This window comes from Opisthocomus hoazin, chromosome 1 (assembly GCF_030867145.1).
Source record: "Opisthocomus hoazin isolate bOpiHoa1 chromosome 1, bOpiHoa1.hap1, whole genome shotgun sequence".
Lineage (NCBI taxonomy): Eukaryota > Metazoa > Chordata > Aves > Opisthocomiformes > Opisthocomidae > Opisthocomus > Opisthocomus hoazin.
Genome location: NC_134414.1, coordinates 4,548,637 through 4,564,779, shown reverse-complemented (window position 1 = coordinate 4,564,779; position 16,143 = coordinate 4,548,637). Strand labels below are relative to the sequence as shown.

The 16,143-nt window shown below is 56.3% G+C and overlaps 2 protein-coding genes across 4 annotated transcripts in view; one reads left to right on the top strand and one right to left on the bottom strand.

Annotated features, from left to right (window-relative positions):
- The first annotated feature begins 2,391 nt into the window (after positions 1 to 2,391).
- On the top strand, positions 2,392 to 9,381 carry RELT (RELT TNF receptor). Of its 2 annotated transcripts, XM_075415318.1 has the most exons (10): positions 2,392 to 2,449; positions 5,113 to 5,202; positions 5,278 to 5,450; positions 5,540 to 5,625; positions 5,850 to 6,092; positions 6,267 to 6,347; positions 6,434 to 6,518; positions 6,608 to 6,799; positions 6,885 to 7,008; positions 9,239 to 9,381. In XM_075415318.1, the coding sequence occupies exons 1-10, from the start codon at positions 2,405 to 2,407 to the stop codon at positions 9,275 to 9,277; spliced, it is 1,158 nt and encodes a 385-aa protein (XP_075271433.1). In that variant the 5' UTR covers positions 2,392 to 2,404; the 3' UTR covers positions 9,278 to 9,381. The 2 variants fall into 2 exon arrangements, with proteins under 2 accessions (XP_075271433.1, XP_075271430.1); XM_075415315.1 differs by having other exon boundaries at positions 5,113 to 5,450.
- A 760-nt stretch (positions 9,382 to 10,141) lies between these two features.
- The window catches only part of FAM168A (family with sequence similarity 168 member A), a 242,880-nt gene continuing 236,878 nt past the window's right edge, over positions 10,142 to 16,143 (bottom strand). For both annotated transcript variants that reach the window (XM_075415326.1, XM_075415331.1), the window contains exon 9: positions 10,142 to 15,535. The gene's annotated coding sequence lies outside the window, so the exon portion shown is untranslated. The remainder of the gene's footprint in view (positions 15,536 to 16,143) is intronic.

Below are 16,143 nucleotides of genomic sequence, written 5' to 3'. Positions count from 1 at the left end.
CCCGGCTTGGTTTTTCCTTCTTTCCCTTTTTTTCCCTTTTTGTTCTCTTCTTTCCCTTTTTATTCTTTTTATTCCCTTCTTCTCTTTTTCTCCCCTTTCTTTCCCTTCTTCTCCCCCTTCTTTTCCCTTCTTTTCCCTTCTTTTCCCTTCTTTTCCCTTCTTTTCCCTTCTTTTCCCTTCTTTTCCCTTCTTTTCCCTTCTTTTCCCTTCTTTTCCCTTCTTTTCCCTTCTTTTCCCTTCTTTTCCCTTCTTTTCCCTTCTTTTCCCTTCCTTTCCCCCTTTTTCCCTTCTTTTCCTTTTTTTCTCTTTTTTCCTTCTTTCCTTTTTTCCCCTTCTTTCCTTTTTTCCCTTTCTTTCCCTTTTCGCCCTTCTTTCCCTTTTCTCCATTTTTTCCCTTTTTTCCTTTCTTTCCTTTTTCCCCTTTTTTCCCTTTTTCCCCCTTCTTTTCCTTCTTTCCGTTTTTCCCCCTTCTTTCCCTTCTTTCACTTTTTTTACCTTCTTTCCGTTTTTCCCTTTTTTTCCTTTCTTTCCCTTTCCCCCCCCTTCTTTCCCTTCTGTCCCCTTTTCTTTCCCCTTCTTTCCCTTCTGTCCCTTTCTTTTGCCCTTTCTCTTCTGTCCCTTTTCCCTTTTATTTTTCCCCCTTTTTCCCTTTCCCCACCTTACAGGGTTATTCCCCCTCAGGGCTGGGGGGGACGGACGCTGGGTTTGGGGTCGCTGCAGCTTCATTCTGTGCAGGGGTGGGGGGGGGGACTGGTACTTTTTTGGGGCGCTCGACCTCCTGTTTTCAATAAAAAAAGGGGAGGGGGGGTTATTGCATTGACCTTATCCCTAAATGGGGCAAGGGGGGGGGGGCTTCCATAGTGGGGTGCGGTGGTTGGGGACCCCGGTGCTGGCTCTGGCTGCTGCGGGGAAAATTGGGGTTAAAATCGAGGATGGAGAGGGGAGAAGGCAGGTTAAGGGGGGGTTTTGCTCCATCTGCCGGACAGTCCCCCCCCGCCTTGTCCCAGGCTGCTTCCAAGAGCTGTTCCCAAACAGCTGCTCCTGTTTTTTTTTACCCCCCCATTTATCTGCAGGAGCCATCGGCCGAGCCCCCGTTCCCCCATGGGATCCCGGCGGGCAGCCTTGGGTTATGGCCCGTGTTAAGGAAGGGCTGGGAATAAAAAACTTGTGGGATTCAGGGGACACCGAAACCTCATCGCCTTCCCCCAGTGCGTTTGCGTCGCTGAGCTGTGGGGTACGGAGCTGGCGGAGAGCGGGGTGTCCCCACAACAGCAGCTGGATCTGGCGCTGGTGGGGTTATTTCTTGGTTTCCTCTGGTTCTTTGGGGGGGGAAAACTGTGTTGGGTTTGGGTTCCCCCAGGAGCTTCTTGCCAGGGCAAGCGGGCATCCCACCATCACCGGGTTTGGGCCTGCGTCCCCCCAGAAATGGGTGCTGAGTCCTGGGGTGGCCGTGACCAGGCAAAAGCTCCAGTGACAACAGTGTCCCTGCGGGATGCCATCGCCCTGGGATGATGCTTAGCTGGGGGGTGGCACCTGGCGGGGCCCAGGCTGGCCGGGGTGATGGCAGCAGCTGGCTCAGCCACCCCCAGAAATCAAGGGGTACCAGCTCGGCACGGACTGGGAGCTACTGGGAGGAACTGGAGCATGGAGGATGCTCATATTGGGCTGCACCATCATGTCCCGACCCATGTCCTGTAATCACCCGGCTCCGCCCTGCTCGCTCCCCAGCATCCCCCCTCCCACGTGTAATTAGCTGCATCTCAGACCGAAGATGCCGGCCACTAATTAGGAGAAACTCGTCAGGCAAAGGCTGTAACGAAGCTCCGGCGTGGCTCTCACGGGACCGTGACGACCGGGGGAATTTCCATGCGGGCAGCAGAGGCTGGATCTGGGTTTGGGCTGTTATTTCTTTTATTCTTCCTTTCCATTTATTTTAATTTTAACAATTAATTGCTGAGCCTGAAGAGGGAGGATGGGGCTGTGGGAAACACCTTTTGTTTCGCATGGGGTTTTTTTTTATTTAAATATATTTGCTTTTTTTAGTGACTTCATTTCCTTGTGGCAGATGCCAAAGGATTTCCTCTGGAGCAGGAAAATCCTTTATTTCATGGTCTTCAGCATCATCTGCTCCTTCCCTTCTCCTTGTGTGATTGGTCCTCGGTTGGTTCCTCTCCGATTCAGGATGGAGTTGGGATCTGCAAGGGATGGGGGTGATGCTGGGCATCGCATAAAACCTCGGATAAAACTTTTTTGGGGGTGGTGGAGGACAGCCGCTGCAGGGATATTTCAGCAGATGCCTTGGAGCATCCCCAGAGGGGAACAGGCCCCTCCAGATTGCTTCTCCGATGGGATTTTTCCCGGATGGTGACCCTGGTGCTCCCCCTTGGGCAGGTCTCCCCTGGCGATGAAGAGGAGCGGGATGCGCTGGTGGCTCGTCACCGTCCTGGGGGTGAGTACGACCTCATCCATCCCATCCCATCCCTCTGCATCTCTGCTTGTGGCTCCTCTGATGCTCAAACCCATCCCAGCATCACCACCCTGTAGCCACAACAGAATCATTGAATCACAGAATCATCAAGGTTGGAAAACACCTCGAAGACCATCAAGTCCAACCGCCAACCCAACCCCACCATGCCTGCTAAACCATGTCCCAGGTGCCACATCTACACAGTCTTTGAACCCCTCCAAGGATGGGGACTCAACCACCTCCCTGGACAGCCTGTTCCAAGGCCTGACCAAACCAAGACACCCCAAAACACTAAGAAACCCCAAAATATTTCTCACCCAGAAACTTGCAGCCCCAGGGGATGCTCAGGTTGAGTAAAGGGTGGGTTTTTCCCCCCCAAAAAAATTCTTTCTCTTCCTTTTTTATCCTTCCTTGAAGCTTCTTCCAGGGCAGGGGCTGATGGGGCATGCAGCTTCTCCCTTGCTGTTCCACTGGGCCCACCATGTTGTCCGATGTCCAGGAGATGCTCCTGGGTCCTGTGTGTACCCCAGGGCTGCTCCCCTGGGGGGGGTTGGCCTGAGCGAGGGTTGCAATGGGTTTGCATCAGCTGAGGTGCGTGCAACGGGATCACATCCATCGCATCGCTTGTGACCTGTTCGGCCCCTCACTCCAAGAAGGACATGGAGGGGCTGGAGTGTGTCCAGAGAAGGGCAGCGAGGCTGGGGAGGGGTCTGGAGAACAAGTGTGATGGGGAGCAGCTGAGGGAGCTGGGGTTGTTCAGTCTGGAGAAGAGGAGGCTGAGGGGAAACCTTCTCGCTCTCTACAGCTCCCTGACAGGAGGGTGTAGTGAGGTGGGATTGGTGTCTTCTCCCAAGTAACCAGTGGCAGGACAGAGGCAATGGCCTCAAGCTGTGTCAGGGGAGGTTCAGATTGGATATTGGGAAAAATTTCTTTCCTGCAAGAGTGTTCAGGCATTGGTCCAGGCTGCCCAGGGCAGTGGTGGAGTCCCCATCCCTGGGAGGGGTTAAAAAACCGTGTGGATGTGGCCCTTGGGGACATGGTTTAGCAGGCATGGTGGGGTTGGGTTGACAGTTGGACTTGATGATCTTCGAGGTCTTTTCCAACGTTAATGATTCGGTGATTCTATATCCATCATGGTGTTGGTGGTGAGTTTGCTTTTGCCACAGTGCAGGCAGTGGGTTTGCATCCATCATGTTGCTAGCGATGGGTTTGCATCGGCCACAGTGCACGCGATGGGTTTGCAGCCATCACATCACTGCTGCTGGGTTTGCGTTGGCTGCAGAACATGGACTGCAACCATGACATCCTGCATGACATGTTGGCAGCCACAACTGTGATGAGTTTGCATCCATCGTGTCATCGCTGATGGGTTTGCATCCACCATGGCACGTGCAATGGGTTTGCATCCATCAGGTGATGGGTTTGCGTCTGCCACGGTGCATGCAATGGATTCGCACCCATCGTGTCACTTGGGACAGGTTTACCTCTGCCATGATCCACGTCACAGTTTTGCATCCATCACATCACAGAATGCCAGCATGGCAGGGGTTGGAAGGCACCTCTGGGGATCCCCCAGCCCAACCCCCTGCCGAAGCAGGGTCACCCAGAGCAGGCTGCACAGGACCTTGTCCAGGCGGGTCTTGAATATCTCCAGAGAAGGAGACTCCACAGCCCCTCTGGGCAGCCTGGGCCAGGGCTCCGTCACCCTCAGAGGGAAGAAGTTCTTCCTCGGCTTCAGCTGGAACTTCCTCGGCTTCAGTTTGTGCCCGTTGCCCCTTGTCCTGTCACTGGGCACCACTGGAAAGAGTCTGGCCCCATCCTCCTGACACCCACCGTGAAGAGATTTCTCAGCATTTCTAAGGTCCCCTCTCAGCCTTCTCTTCTCCAGGCTGAACAACAAGCCCAGCTCCCTCAGCCTCTCCTCATAGGAGAGATGCTCCAGTCTCCTCCTCATCCTCGTAGCCCTCCTCTGGACTCTCTCCAGCAGCTCCTCATCTCTCTTGAACTGGGGAGCCCAGCACTGGACACAACACTGCAGATGGGGCCTCACCAGGGCAGAGCAGAGGGGAAGGAGAACCTCCCTCGCCCTGCTGCCCACACTCCTCCTCATGCACCCCAGGATCCCATTGGCCTTCTTGGCACCCAGGGCACGCTGCTGGCTCATGGTCACCCTGTCGTCCCCCAGCACTCCCAGTCCCTCTCCACAGAGCTGCTCTCCAGCAGGTCAGCCCTAGCCTGTACTGGTGCATGGGGTTGTTCCTCCCCAGGTGCAGGACCCTGCCCTTGCCCTTGTGGAACCTCATCAGGTTCCTCTCTGCCCAACTCTCCATCCTGCCCAGGTCACACTGGATGGCAGCACAGCCTGCCGGGGTATCCACCACTCCTCCCAGTTTTGTGTCGTCAGCAAACTTGCTGAGGGTACTTTCTAAGTCTTCATCCAGGTCATTGATGAAGATGTTGAACAAGACTGGGCCGAGTACTGACCCCTGGGGAACACCACGAGCTCCAGGCCTCCACCTAGACATCACTTGTGATGGGTTCACCTCTGCTGCATCTCCCGCACCGGAGCTGCGTCTCTGCCGGCACCGAGCAGCGGGAGAGCCAGAGCGGCCGGTGCTGAGCACCGCTCTTTGCTTCTCCCACAGGTGCTGAGCGGACCCAGCGCGGGGGCCAGGAGCTGTGGTCCTCAGGAGCACGCGATGCCGGGATGCCCACCCGGAGAGGAGCCCACCGGGGTACACCGTGCCCTCCGGCAGCCCACCCATCCCGCAGGATCCGGCCATCGCTCCCCAACCTTTCCCTCCCTGCAGGCGTGCGACTCGACGCGGGGTCCGATGGGGACCTGCCGAGCGTGTCCCCCCGGCACCTTCTCACCGGGGGACGCATCCTGCTCCGCTCACACCCGCTGCCGAGCCGGGAACAGGATCCTGGTGGCACCGGGGACGGCGGTGACCGACAGCCGCTGCGGAGCCTGCCTGCCGGGGTGAGCCCAGCCGGGGGTCGATGCCGCAGACCCCCAGCCCCGATGCCGCTCGGTGGGCCGCATCCTGACCCTCCCATCCCACCCCGCAGGTTTTACAGCCCCGAAGGGGAGAGGGAGCCCCGGGGTCGGTGCCTGCCCTGCGCCGTCGCTCCCCGCAGCACCCCGGGGTGCCCAGGTGGGTGCTGGGGTGCCCGTTCGCCCCGGGGATGCCCACGCCGTGTCCCACCCGAGCCGCAGAGGTGACGTCCTGCTGGGATGGGGCAGCTGAGAACGTCACCACTTGTGACACGAGTGGCTTCCACTTCCCTGGGGGCCAAACCCTGCGGTGGGGTTCCCGGGAAAACGGGATTTAATCCCGACAAAACCCCCCCGAGGGGCTGATCCGGTGCCTCCCCCCAGGCCGGCGGCGAGCCCGCAGCCCCGAAGCACCCGGCTGGCCGGCGGAGGCCAACGGGACATGGGTGGCCCTGATGGGTGAGGAAGAGGAGGAGGAGGAGGAGGCGGCGGCAGCGCAGGCGGCCGTGCTGACCATCGTCCCGGTCTTCTGTGCCATGGGGTTGTTGGGCATCCTGGTCTGCAACCTGCTGAAGAAGAAGGGTTACCAGTGCACCACCAGCAAGGACCCCCAGCCCGGCGGCACCGGTGAGCCCCGGTTGTGCCGTGGGCGCCTTTCAGTGGTCCCACATCCATCCATCATCTTGCCTCGCTCAGCCCATCCCCGTGGCTTCTGGTCCTCGTTGTCCCAGGGTGACCTTGGTGGTGGTGGTGGTGGGGTCATCCCCCATCACCGAGTCCCCCCTCAACTTCTCCCTCCAGGTCCCAGCTCCATCTACCAGCTGGAGGACACCAATGAGGACACCATCGGGGTGCTGGTGCGGTTGATCACTGAGAATAAAGGTCGGGGGGGGTCCCCTGGGGGGGTGGGGTGACATGGGCTGGACCCCCATGACCCCCCCACCCCTTTGGTGTCCCCCCACCCATAGAAAACGCCGCAGCACTGGAGGAGCTGCTGAAGGAGCATCACGGCCAACAGCTGATGCCACCAGTGGGCTGCACCCCCCTGAATAAGTAAGACCCCCCCCCCAAGGCTGCGCTGAGGAACCCCCCCGTGGTGGGCCCAACCCCATGCTGACGGCATCTCCCCCCACCTTTGCCAGGGTGCACCTCCTGCCTCAGTTTCCCCCCGCCTGCCGGCACCAGCAGCACCTCCACACGGTGCAGGGTCCGGCCCCGTGCGCCCGCTGCGGCCAGAAGAAGTGGCCTGAGGTGCTGCCATCATCGCTCAGCGCCACCAAGGTCCCCAAACCCGGGGGTCGCCCCGGGGAGGTGACCATCCTCTCCATTGGCAGGTAAGCAGGGACCCCCTCCTGGCGTGTCCCCCTCCTTCAGGGTGGGGACAGGCTGATGTGATGCCCCCCCCCTGCTCCCCAACAGGTTTCAGGTGTCCCGGATCCCCGAGATGAGGAGCGAGATGTGGGGCGAACCCCCCTGCGGTCCCCTCCCCGCCGGCAGCGGGATGCGACCCCCGTGGTTGAAAAGCCCTGACGGCCCCCCCGAGGTGAGGGGGTGCGGAGGGTGGGTGCTGGGGAGCCCCTGAGGGGGGTTGGGGGGCATTCCTGGGGAAAAAACGGGGCTTCAGGAGGCTGGAGGGTAGAGCGTTAACTCTGAAACCTAATGAGGGCACTTGGTGATTTGTGAGGACAGAGCAGCCCATCACCCCCAAGCCTCTTCCAGCAGCCGGGAGGCTCAAAAAAAAATACTTGAGTGAGTCCCCCCCCCCTTTCCTCCCACCCCCCCCTGCATTTAAGGTGCTGTAGGGGGGTGGGGAGTGGGTGCTGCGGGCTCGCGTCAGGGCCTGGCGCGGGGTGCCACGGCCGGGGACTGCTGCGTGAGTCACGGGCAGCTGCACGGGCGCACGTGTCCTTGCACACGCGGCCCCGGGCCCCGGGAACAGGCGCTGCTGCCCGTGGCCACGCGTGCCGGGACTTGGAGACGGGTGTACGCGTGCACGTAAACACGCGCATCGACACGCACGGAGACCTGCGCCCCGCGCTGCACACGTGCTCGCACGCAGACGAACGCAGGCGTGTGCAAATCCCCCCCTGCACAGATCCATGAACATGCACACATATGCACATACGTGTGTGCAGTCATACACACGTGCAGGCATGCACGTGGAGCTCTGTAAGTGTGCATGCACACGCACAGATGTGCACACGCACTGCACACGCATGAACATGTGCATAAATGCATGTGTAAACCCACCTGTGCACACACACATGTACACATATGGATGTGCACACACACGTGTGGTCACACACACATGTGTACACACCCACAATTGCACGTGGAGCTCTAAGCGTGCACACACATGTGCACATGACATGTTTTCACACCACTGCACATGCAAACACATGCATGGATGAGTGTGTGCGTGTGCAAACCCACCTATGCATGCATACGCGTCTGCACATGCATGTATGTGCATCCATGTACATACATGCAGTCACACACGCGTGCAAACACACCCACACTTGCACATGGAGCACTGTCAGTGTGCATACACACACAGATGTGCACATGCACTGCACATGCATGAACATGTGCATAAATGCACATGTAAACCCACCTGTGCACACATGCATATACACAGATGGACATGCACACACGTATGTAGTCACGCACGCATGTGTACACGCCCATGCTTGCACATGGAGCTCTAAGCGTGCACACATACGTGTACATGACATCTGTTTGGACACTGCTGCACATGCAAACACACGCATGGATGAGTGTGTGCGTGTGCAAACCCACCTATGCATGCATACACGTCTGCACACGCATGAATGTTCATCCATGTACATCCATGCAGTCATGCACACGTGCAAACACACCTGTGCTTGCACGTGGAGCTCTGTAAGTGTGCACACAGACACGGGTGGGCACAACACCCGCCCGCACACCGCTGCACATGCAAATGTGCAAGGCCACCTCTGCACACACATGTGCATGTGTGCACATATGGACATGCACACACATGTATGTAGTTACACACACATGTGTACACACCCACGCTTGCACGTGGAGCTCTGTAAGTGTGCACACACACACGGATAGGCATGACACCCACCTGCACACCGCTGAACACGCAAACGTGCAAGGCCACCTCTGCGCACACACGTCCACGCGTGCACATATGGACGTGCACACACTCGTATGCAGTCGCACGTGCATGCAGACACACCCAGACTTGCACACGTGTATGTGCACACACGCACGGGCACCTCGCTGCCCTCCCAGCACCCAGAGCTGGGGTGCAGCACCCATGGGTGCCCACCACCCTGGTGCTGGACCCCCGCCGAGGCTGACCACAGCCTGCCAGACCTTAGGCCAGGTCACCTTCACCTCTGCCCAGCTGAGCCCGCCCAGCTCGTGACAGCGATGGGCAAGGCTCACTGCACCCCCCCCCCCAGGGCCCATCCCGTGTCCCCTCCAGCTTCCGCCACCCCGGGCTGTCCTCAGCCATCTGGGGACACCTGGAGCCTGTTGAGCCCATGGCCAAATCCTGCAGGGCCTCAGCATCCTTATGGGGGCCCTGGACCATCTTCTGTGGTTTGGGACAGCTTGGGGGTGGGGACAAACCTAGGGGGCTGCCCTCCAACACGGGATGGCCTGGGGTGGTGACAGCCACCATGGACGTTGGCCCAGTGACACTGAGTGGCTCCTGCCATCTTGGGTGGTGCAAAGGGTCTCACCCAGAGATGGGGTCCGTCCCTTGTCCTCCACAGCTGGCACCTGGCCTGGGGGCTGCTTCCGGAGGACGGTGACACCCACAAAGACCCCATGGGGAGACGGAGGACGTTGGGGACCACATGGAAGCCACTCGGTGCCAAGAAGTGCTGGAGGTGGCAGCTTGGCTTCTGCTCCTGCCACCAAGGCATCCACCGGCAGCACGGCAAATCCAACATCTTGCTCAGCTGGTGAGAAGGATTCTCCGTCCCTGAGATCTGGTGGTGGCCACGGCGCGGTGGCCTGATGGAGAGCATCGCTGGGAGCTGCAATGCTAGTGGTGGTGGCCACGGCATGGTGGCCTGATGGAGAGCACCTCTGGGAGCTGCGATGCTGGTGGTGGTGGCCACGGCATAGTGACCTGATGGAGAGCATTTCTGGGAGCTGCGACACCAAAGTATAGCTCCATTGGAGACACCACGAAATGGAAGACATGGCATGGCCAGGATGCCGTTTCATGGTCACCTTCTGGGTCTGTTGAACTGAAGCCTCTCAAGGAACATCATGAGCTCTTGGTTTCCCTCCATCACCAGGTGCCAGCAATCAATGTCACAGGCTATGACAGTCCCTGGATCATGGGACAACTCCCACCTTACCAACAACTCAACCGGGGCATGGGTCGCTTTGGCCAAGGCTGGTCTCTTCCATCCACATCTCCTGCTCTATCCAAAGTCTCAGTCAGCCCAGGAGAACGTGGTGGTGATGCTCTGCTCATCATGAAGCTCACCCACTCCACTTTCCACAGGAGCTGTTTCCAAAGGACCACATTGGCTTGGCCATGTCGGGGTCAGTGGGACAACCCACCCAAGGTTGGGTTGGAGACCCTCAAGCTCCACCACCAACCTAGAAAGGGGTTTATGGCCGGTCCCGTTCACTTCTCCACCACATCACCGCGCCGGAAAACCAACCACCAAACCCTCTCGGGCTCTTTTATTTATTTAATTTTTCTTTTTTGGAAACATTTTAATAGTTATCGAATGTTCTACATCTTACAGTAAATATTGTACAGTTACAAACTCTTGGCTGAAATCTGTCGGGGAGATCACGGCCTGATCTTCAGAACCGAAACCAGAACAGAAAACAAACGGGGGGTGGGGGGGGGAAATAACAACAACCCCCAAATTTACACTTCAGATGGAGAAACCGAGGCTGTGGGGCTTTGCAGGGCATCAGTTCAAGGCCGTGTGCCCTACACACCTTTGAGACTTGGAAGACGTGGTTACTCTTGGGTTTACGTGGGGGTTTTTTTCTTATTTTTGGTTTATTTATTTGTTTATTTTTGCTTAAGAGGTCCAATAATATCTAAAACCAAGCTAGCCTGGTGGTCAAAATGAATTAAAACAATTAATTACATAGAAAGAGGGGTGGGAGCCCGGCGCGGAGCGGGAGGGGTTGGGTGCGACCCCGCACCCCGCTGTCTCCTTCTCCCTTCCTCCCTCTGCTTCCTGACAGCTGCCGACCCCGCGAATCTCCCCCCAACCCAGCGCCCCGATCCCAAACCCCTTCGCCCCGGGAAGATCCCAGCTCCATCCCGTGCTGGGAGGTGCCGCCGTGGCCACGTTGCAGCGGGATTCTTCCCTACGAACAGCAGGATTGAGCATTTCCAACCGGGAATCACAGATTTTGCTATTCCTGCTTTGCAAACGTCCCCGTAACGGGTTATTTTACCCAATTACCAGGGAATCTATAAGTGCCACGGTGTGACATGCCGGAAAAACACTGTTTTCCAAGCTCTCCTCCTTCCCAAGCTCCTTAACAGGCTTCATTTTCCTTTTTTTTCCCTATGGGAATGCTAGCACACAGCAGAGAAAACACCCGGAGCCTGATCCTGCCCAGCGGGCTCAGGAGCCAGCCCGGCGCTCGCAGCAAAGCGAAGGGAAGATGGACAGCGGGTGGCTGCGTTTCAGGGACGACAGATACCCAGAGGGCCTGAAAATACTGACAATTACCGGGAAAAAAACCCAACCCCAAAACCTGGATTTATGGGTATCCAGCGGCTCTTATTGCTATTGTCGGCTGGTTGAGTTTTCCTATCGAAAATAAAGCCCAAAATGCGTTTTTTCTCCCTCCAGGAAAGCAAGACCCGATTTCACGCCCTCCAACCGGGGACCGCATCATCCCAAATCCCCCACAGGGATGCAGGAGGGGAGGGAGGGGATGGCAAAGAGGCACGGGGGGGTCTCTCCGGGATCGACCACAGCCGGCGGCTGGGGGAAAACCCGATGCTCCGAACCATCCACCATTAAAACAACCCCCCCTTCAGTAACACTTCACGGTAATTACATCTCGAAACAGCAAAAAAAAGCTGGGTTGGGTTATTATTCTTCATAAAACGCCAGGAGCAAATCCTCGCCCGGAGGGTTCAGCCGCTCGGAGGCGTGATGGGTGCAGGCTCCGAGGGGCTCACGCGGGTTGGGGGCCACCACCACCATCAATGTGCCTGGCTTTCCCCCCAAATCCCCCATCGCGGCGCGTGTTTTAAAGCAAAGCTAGCGGCAGGGAGGGGTTAACGGTCACAACAGCGGTTTGAGAGTTCTTTTCCTTCCTTTTTAGCTGGAATTTTTAATATCTGAGACGCTTTGCTGGCCGCGAAGGATGGTTTAACCCCTCCTGGTCTTCCCTGCTAACGCCCGGTGGGATCCTTCACCGTGGGAAACCATTTCCTTAACCAACGTAGGCAAAACTTGGCTGGAGTGAAATATTGCAGAAGCTGGTGTCCCCATTCAGTGTCCCCCCCATAGGAGTCCCCCACCGGGCTGTGACCTCCCCAGGACCTTCACTTAAGCCATGACTTGGCCAAGGAAAGGGCTTGGGGTCACGGGCTTTCCTCCCATCCTTTCATCTATCTGAAAAACCACGTCCCTCCACGGGGAAGGGGACAGGGCTCCAGGTCACTGCCACCATGAGACAGGGGACATCGAGCCCCACATCCCCACGCAGTGGCAGGGAGCATCTCCCCACCACCGCAGCCCCGTGAATCCACTTTGGGAAGGAGCTACCCAAGCATGGAGCCGGGCGGTGACCCTAGAGCCATGCAGTGGTCCAAGCCTAAACTCAACATGGGTTGCCAAATCTGCTCACCAAAGCCTCTCACCCAACAAGACGGCAAATATTTCACCTCTTTACACCCTGGTGGAGTTAATGAGTATTTATGTCTGGGCATTTCAGGATGAGGAGCACCATATCTGCTACGGATCCAAGCGAAGGAATTCAAACTAAACCACCCCACGTCAGATCTCATTAGCGGTAACACTGGGTGATCCTCCACGCTCAGTTCATGAAGCTTTCTACCCCACCTTTAGTGTCCTCTTTCCTTTCAGGAGAAAGCCTAGCATCTGCTTCCTAGTCACGCGCCAAAATTTTAGCCGTTGTTCCTGATGCGGTTAAGGTTGAAGGGTGTCTAGGCCAGTGGTAGGACAGTGTCTGCTGGGGGAGGTCTGCTGGGCAAGGTCCTCCTCCGCAGAGCCTGGGCTGTGCTAACGAAGCTTGTTGGGCCCTGCAAGCCATACTGCCGTTACGTTGGCTAGAGCTGACTCTACTCTGTGTTTCAATGCTGATCGACAGCTCCTAATACACAACATGAAGTCAACAGGGAGACCACAAAAGGACATCTGGGAGGTCTTCAGTTCCTGGGGTTTTTTTTGGCCCAGGTTTAACCGTAGCATGCTACAAACAGTGGAAGGACAATGTAGTATTATTTCCAAATGTCCCGTTGCTCTTTACGTGCTAATCCTTGGCTTCGCCAAGCTGAATGGGGCAACCCTCTGATTATTTAGGCTTTCCCCCCCGCCCCCTTTTCCTCTTATACAAACCCAAAGTGCAACTCAAAGTACTACATGGGAGATATCCACCTTCCCCACCCCACGGCACTGGTGTTCAGTCTTCACCCGCTTTGTTCCCCTTGAGGTTGAGAAGGTCAACCAGAGCTTTGCTAGATTTCCTTTAAAATCAGCAGAACCAAGCAAACGACCCCCACACAGAAGCGCCGGCACGAACACAGGACCTGACAAACCACCTGGGACCAACCAGCGGTAGGAAGAGTCTTCTTGCGTCTCTAAGCTTGTTTCTCCCCATTTGGACCATGCTCATGGGAAGGAGCTCCCAATGGCAGAAGAAGGCAAGCTGGGAGACACCAGCAAGAGCAAGGAGGTCTCACCCAGGTGCCAACAACTGGTCACCTTGCTCTTCTGAAAGACCATCCAGTCTGACCTCTACACTACCATAGCAAGGTGACCCTCCAGTGTTGGTCTCCACTGCCCTCGTCTCCATCTGGAGACGTGATCCAGGCACGACCAAAGCAGAGAAACCAACAGAGACATCTGGGCACTGACTCAACACCACGCATGGGTCGGAAACCCGTGACAGGTAGTGCCAGGAGGGATTCCCATTCACATCTCCGAACCTGACCTCTTTAAAGGCTCTGGGTTTGGTCCCTTGTGACAACCTCGGGGCCCAAGAGACATTAAGAGATGCGAATGTAATTCTTTTGGCACAACTGAGGGAAAAATCAAAACCCAATACTGTTTTTGTCTTGGGGAAAGAAAAGAAAAAAGAAGAAAAACCTTGTTTCTGTGCTGGATTTAGTGATAAGCAGTTAAAGATCAACTGGCCACAAGCACTGTCTGCAAACGCGAACGAACTCTCTGCTGCCCTTGAGACAACTTCTTCTTCTACTTGGACACCCGGAGGTGGGATGTCACTGGCCACAGTCGGCTTCATGTCCTCACGCCCTTGGGTAAGCCAAAACCCCCAGAAATCACCCTGACACCCACAGCCTCTGTGTACCTGTTGTCTCCCAGCCTGGTCCATGCCAACTGTGGATCACCTTCCCTGCTCTCGCCTTTTCTCAGGTGCCTTCCCATGAGGAAGGCAACGTGTTTATTGCTATTGCTTCCTCTTCCTCCCGCTTCTCCCCACTCGCCATTCAGAGCAGCCAGACATCATCCCCCTCTCCGGTCTTTCTCTGTGGTGCTGGGATTTGTGCTTGGATGAACATTTCTCCTGGAAGTCTCCAAGCCCAGTTGTAACCCAAAGAATGGGGGGGGGGGAGAGGCGCACCTCAGTTGCCATGGAGGTGTCATAGTTTGGTCTCAGCCCTGGCAATGATACGGGTGCAAGGTGAAGCCACCCGTCTTCCCCCTCACCCTGCCTTGAAGACTCTTCTCCATCAACCAGCCGCCCTCTTTCCCACACCACCAGTCTCTGGAGAAGCCCTTCAGACCAATCCCTGGACCTGGAGAAGCTCTTCAGACCAACCCTCAGAACTGGAGAAGCTCTTCAGACCAACCCCCGGACCTGGACAAGCTCTCCAGACCAACCCTTGGACATCTCCTTGCTCCCTTCGCCAGCCGCTTGGCACATCTCTGCCCGCAAACGGCAGCCATGCAAGGAAGGAACGTCTCCCTCACGCAGCCCCGGGATACGGCCGATGGGGAACATCTCATTTTCCCAAGAGGTGGAAGATGCCAGCAGGGCACGTGTCTCTCTGCTGCTCTCTTCCCATCATGCAAGATCCGTTTGCCCAGTTGGAAAAAGCAGACCAAAGACCGAGCGGTGACCAGTCCTCCTACTTCCTAAGACAAGTGTGTTACATCGCTAATTATATTTATATTCTCTTACTCCTACAAAAGAAGGGATGAGTTCAGAATTTCACCGCAGAGAATGCATTCATAATCTATCACGACAGCTATCTGGAAGACACCAATTTTCTTGTAATAGGTTATGGAAGCTTAAATAATTTATATTATTCAACTAAAAATACCCAAACCAAATCAGAAGAAGCCTGCCTACCAGCGCTGTGCTTTTCACGTAGGACCCTGAACACCAACCACTCTTACTAGCCAAAGAAAACCTAGGCTCTCGTCAACAACAGCGACAACGGAAAAAATAACGAGAAGAACCCAAACGAACAAGAAGTGGGGGGAGGGGTGGGGGATCTTTGCGCCGCTCAGCTGGGCGATGCTGGAAAAGTGAATATTCTGAGCTTTCCGATGAGAGGACCAAAGAGAGAACTTTACTATTGCTCAGTGTCAGTAGGTGCGTTACACAATTCATGGGGGGTGGGGAGGAGGAAGGGGGAGGGGGGGGCGGGGGAAAGAGGCAGAAGATTAGAAAAAGCAGCTTTTACAAAAACCACTAAAGAATGCATAAAGTGACCCTTGCACTTTTTTTTTTGTTTGTTTGTTTGTTTCTTTTTTTTCTTTTTTTGTTCTTGCAAACAGACGAGGTGCTGCGGGACCGCGGCCGCAGCGCCGACGTAAGACTGGTGTAGTTGCATACGATGTTCGACTCCGGATCTGGAAGAGAGCAAACGTAGCGAAAATAAGGAGTCAGAAGCGAGCGGCGCGGGGTCGGACAGGGCTGCTCTCCTCTGCCCTGGTGAGGCCTCATCTGGAGTACTCTGTCCAGTTCTGGGCTCCCCAGTTCAAGAAAGATGAGGAGCTACTGGAGGGCTATGAGGATGAGGAGGCGACTGGAGCATCTCTCCTACGAGGAGAGGCTGAGGGAGCTGGGCTTGTTCAGCCTGGAGAAGAGAAGGCTGAGAGGGGACCTTAGAAATGCCGATAAATCTCTTCAGGGTGGGGGTCAGGAGGACGGGGCCAAGCTCTTTCCAGTGGTGCCCAGCGACAGGACAAGGGGCAATGGGCACAAACTGAGGCACAGGAAGTTCCGTCTGAACATGAGGAAGAACTTCTTCCCTCTGAGGGTGACGGAGCACTGGAACAGGCTGCCCAGGGAGGTTGTGGAGTCTCTTTCTCTGGAGATCTTCAAGACCCGCCTGGACAAGGTCCTCTACAACCTACTGTAGGTGACCCTGCTTTGGCAGGAGGGTTGGAGTAGATGACCCACAGAGGTCCCTTCCAACCCCTTCCATTCTGTGATTCTGTGATCCTCTCCTCGGCAC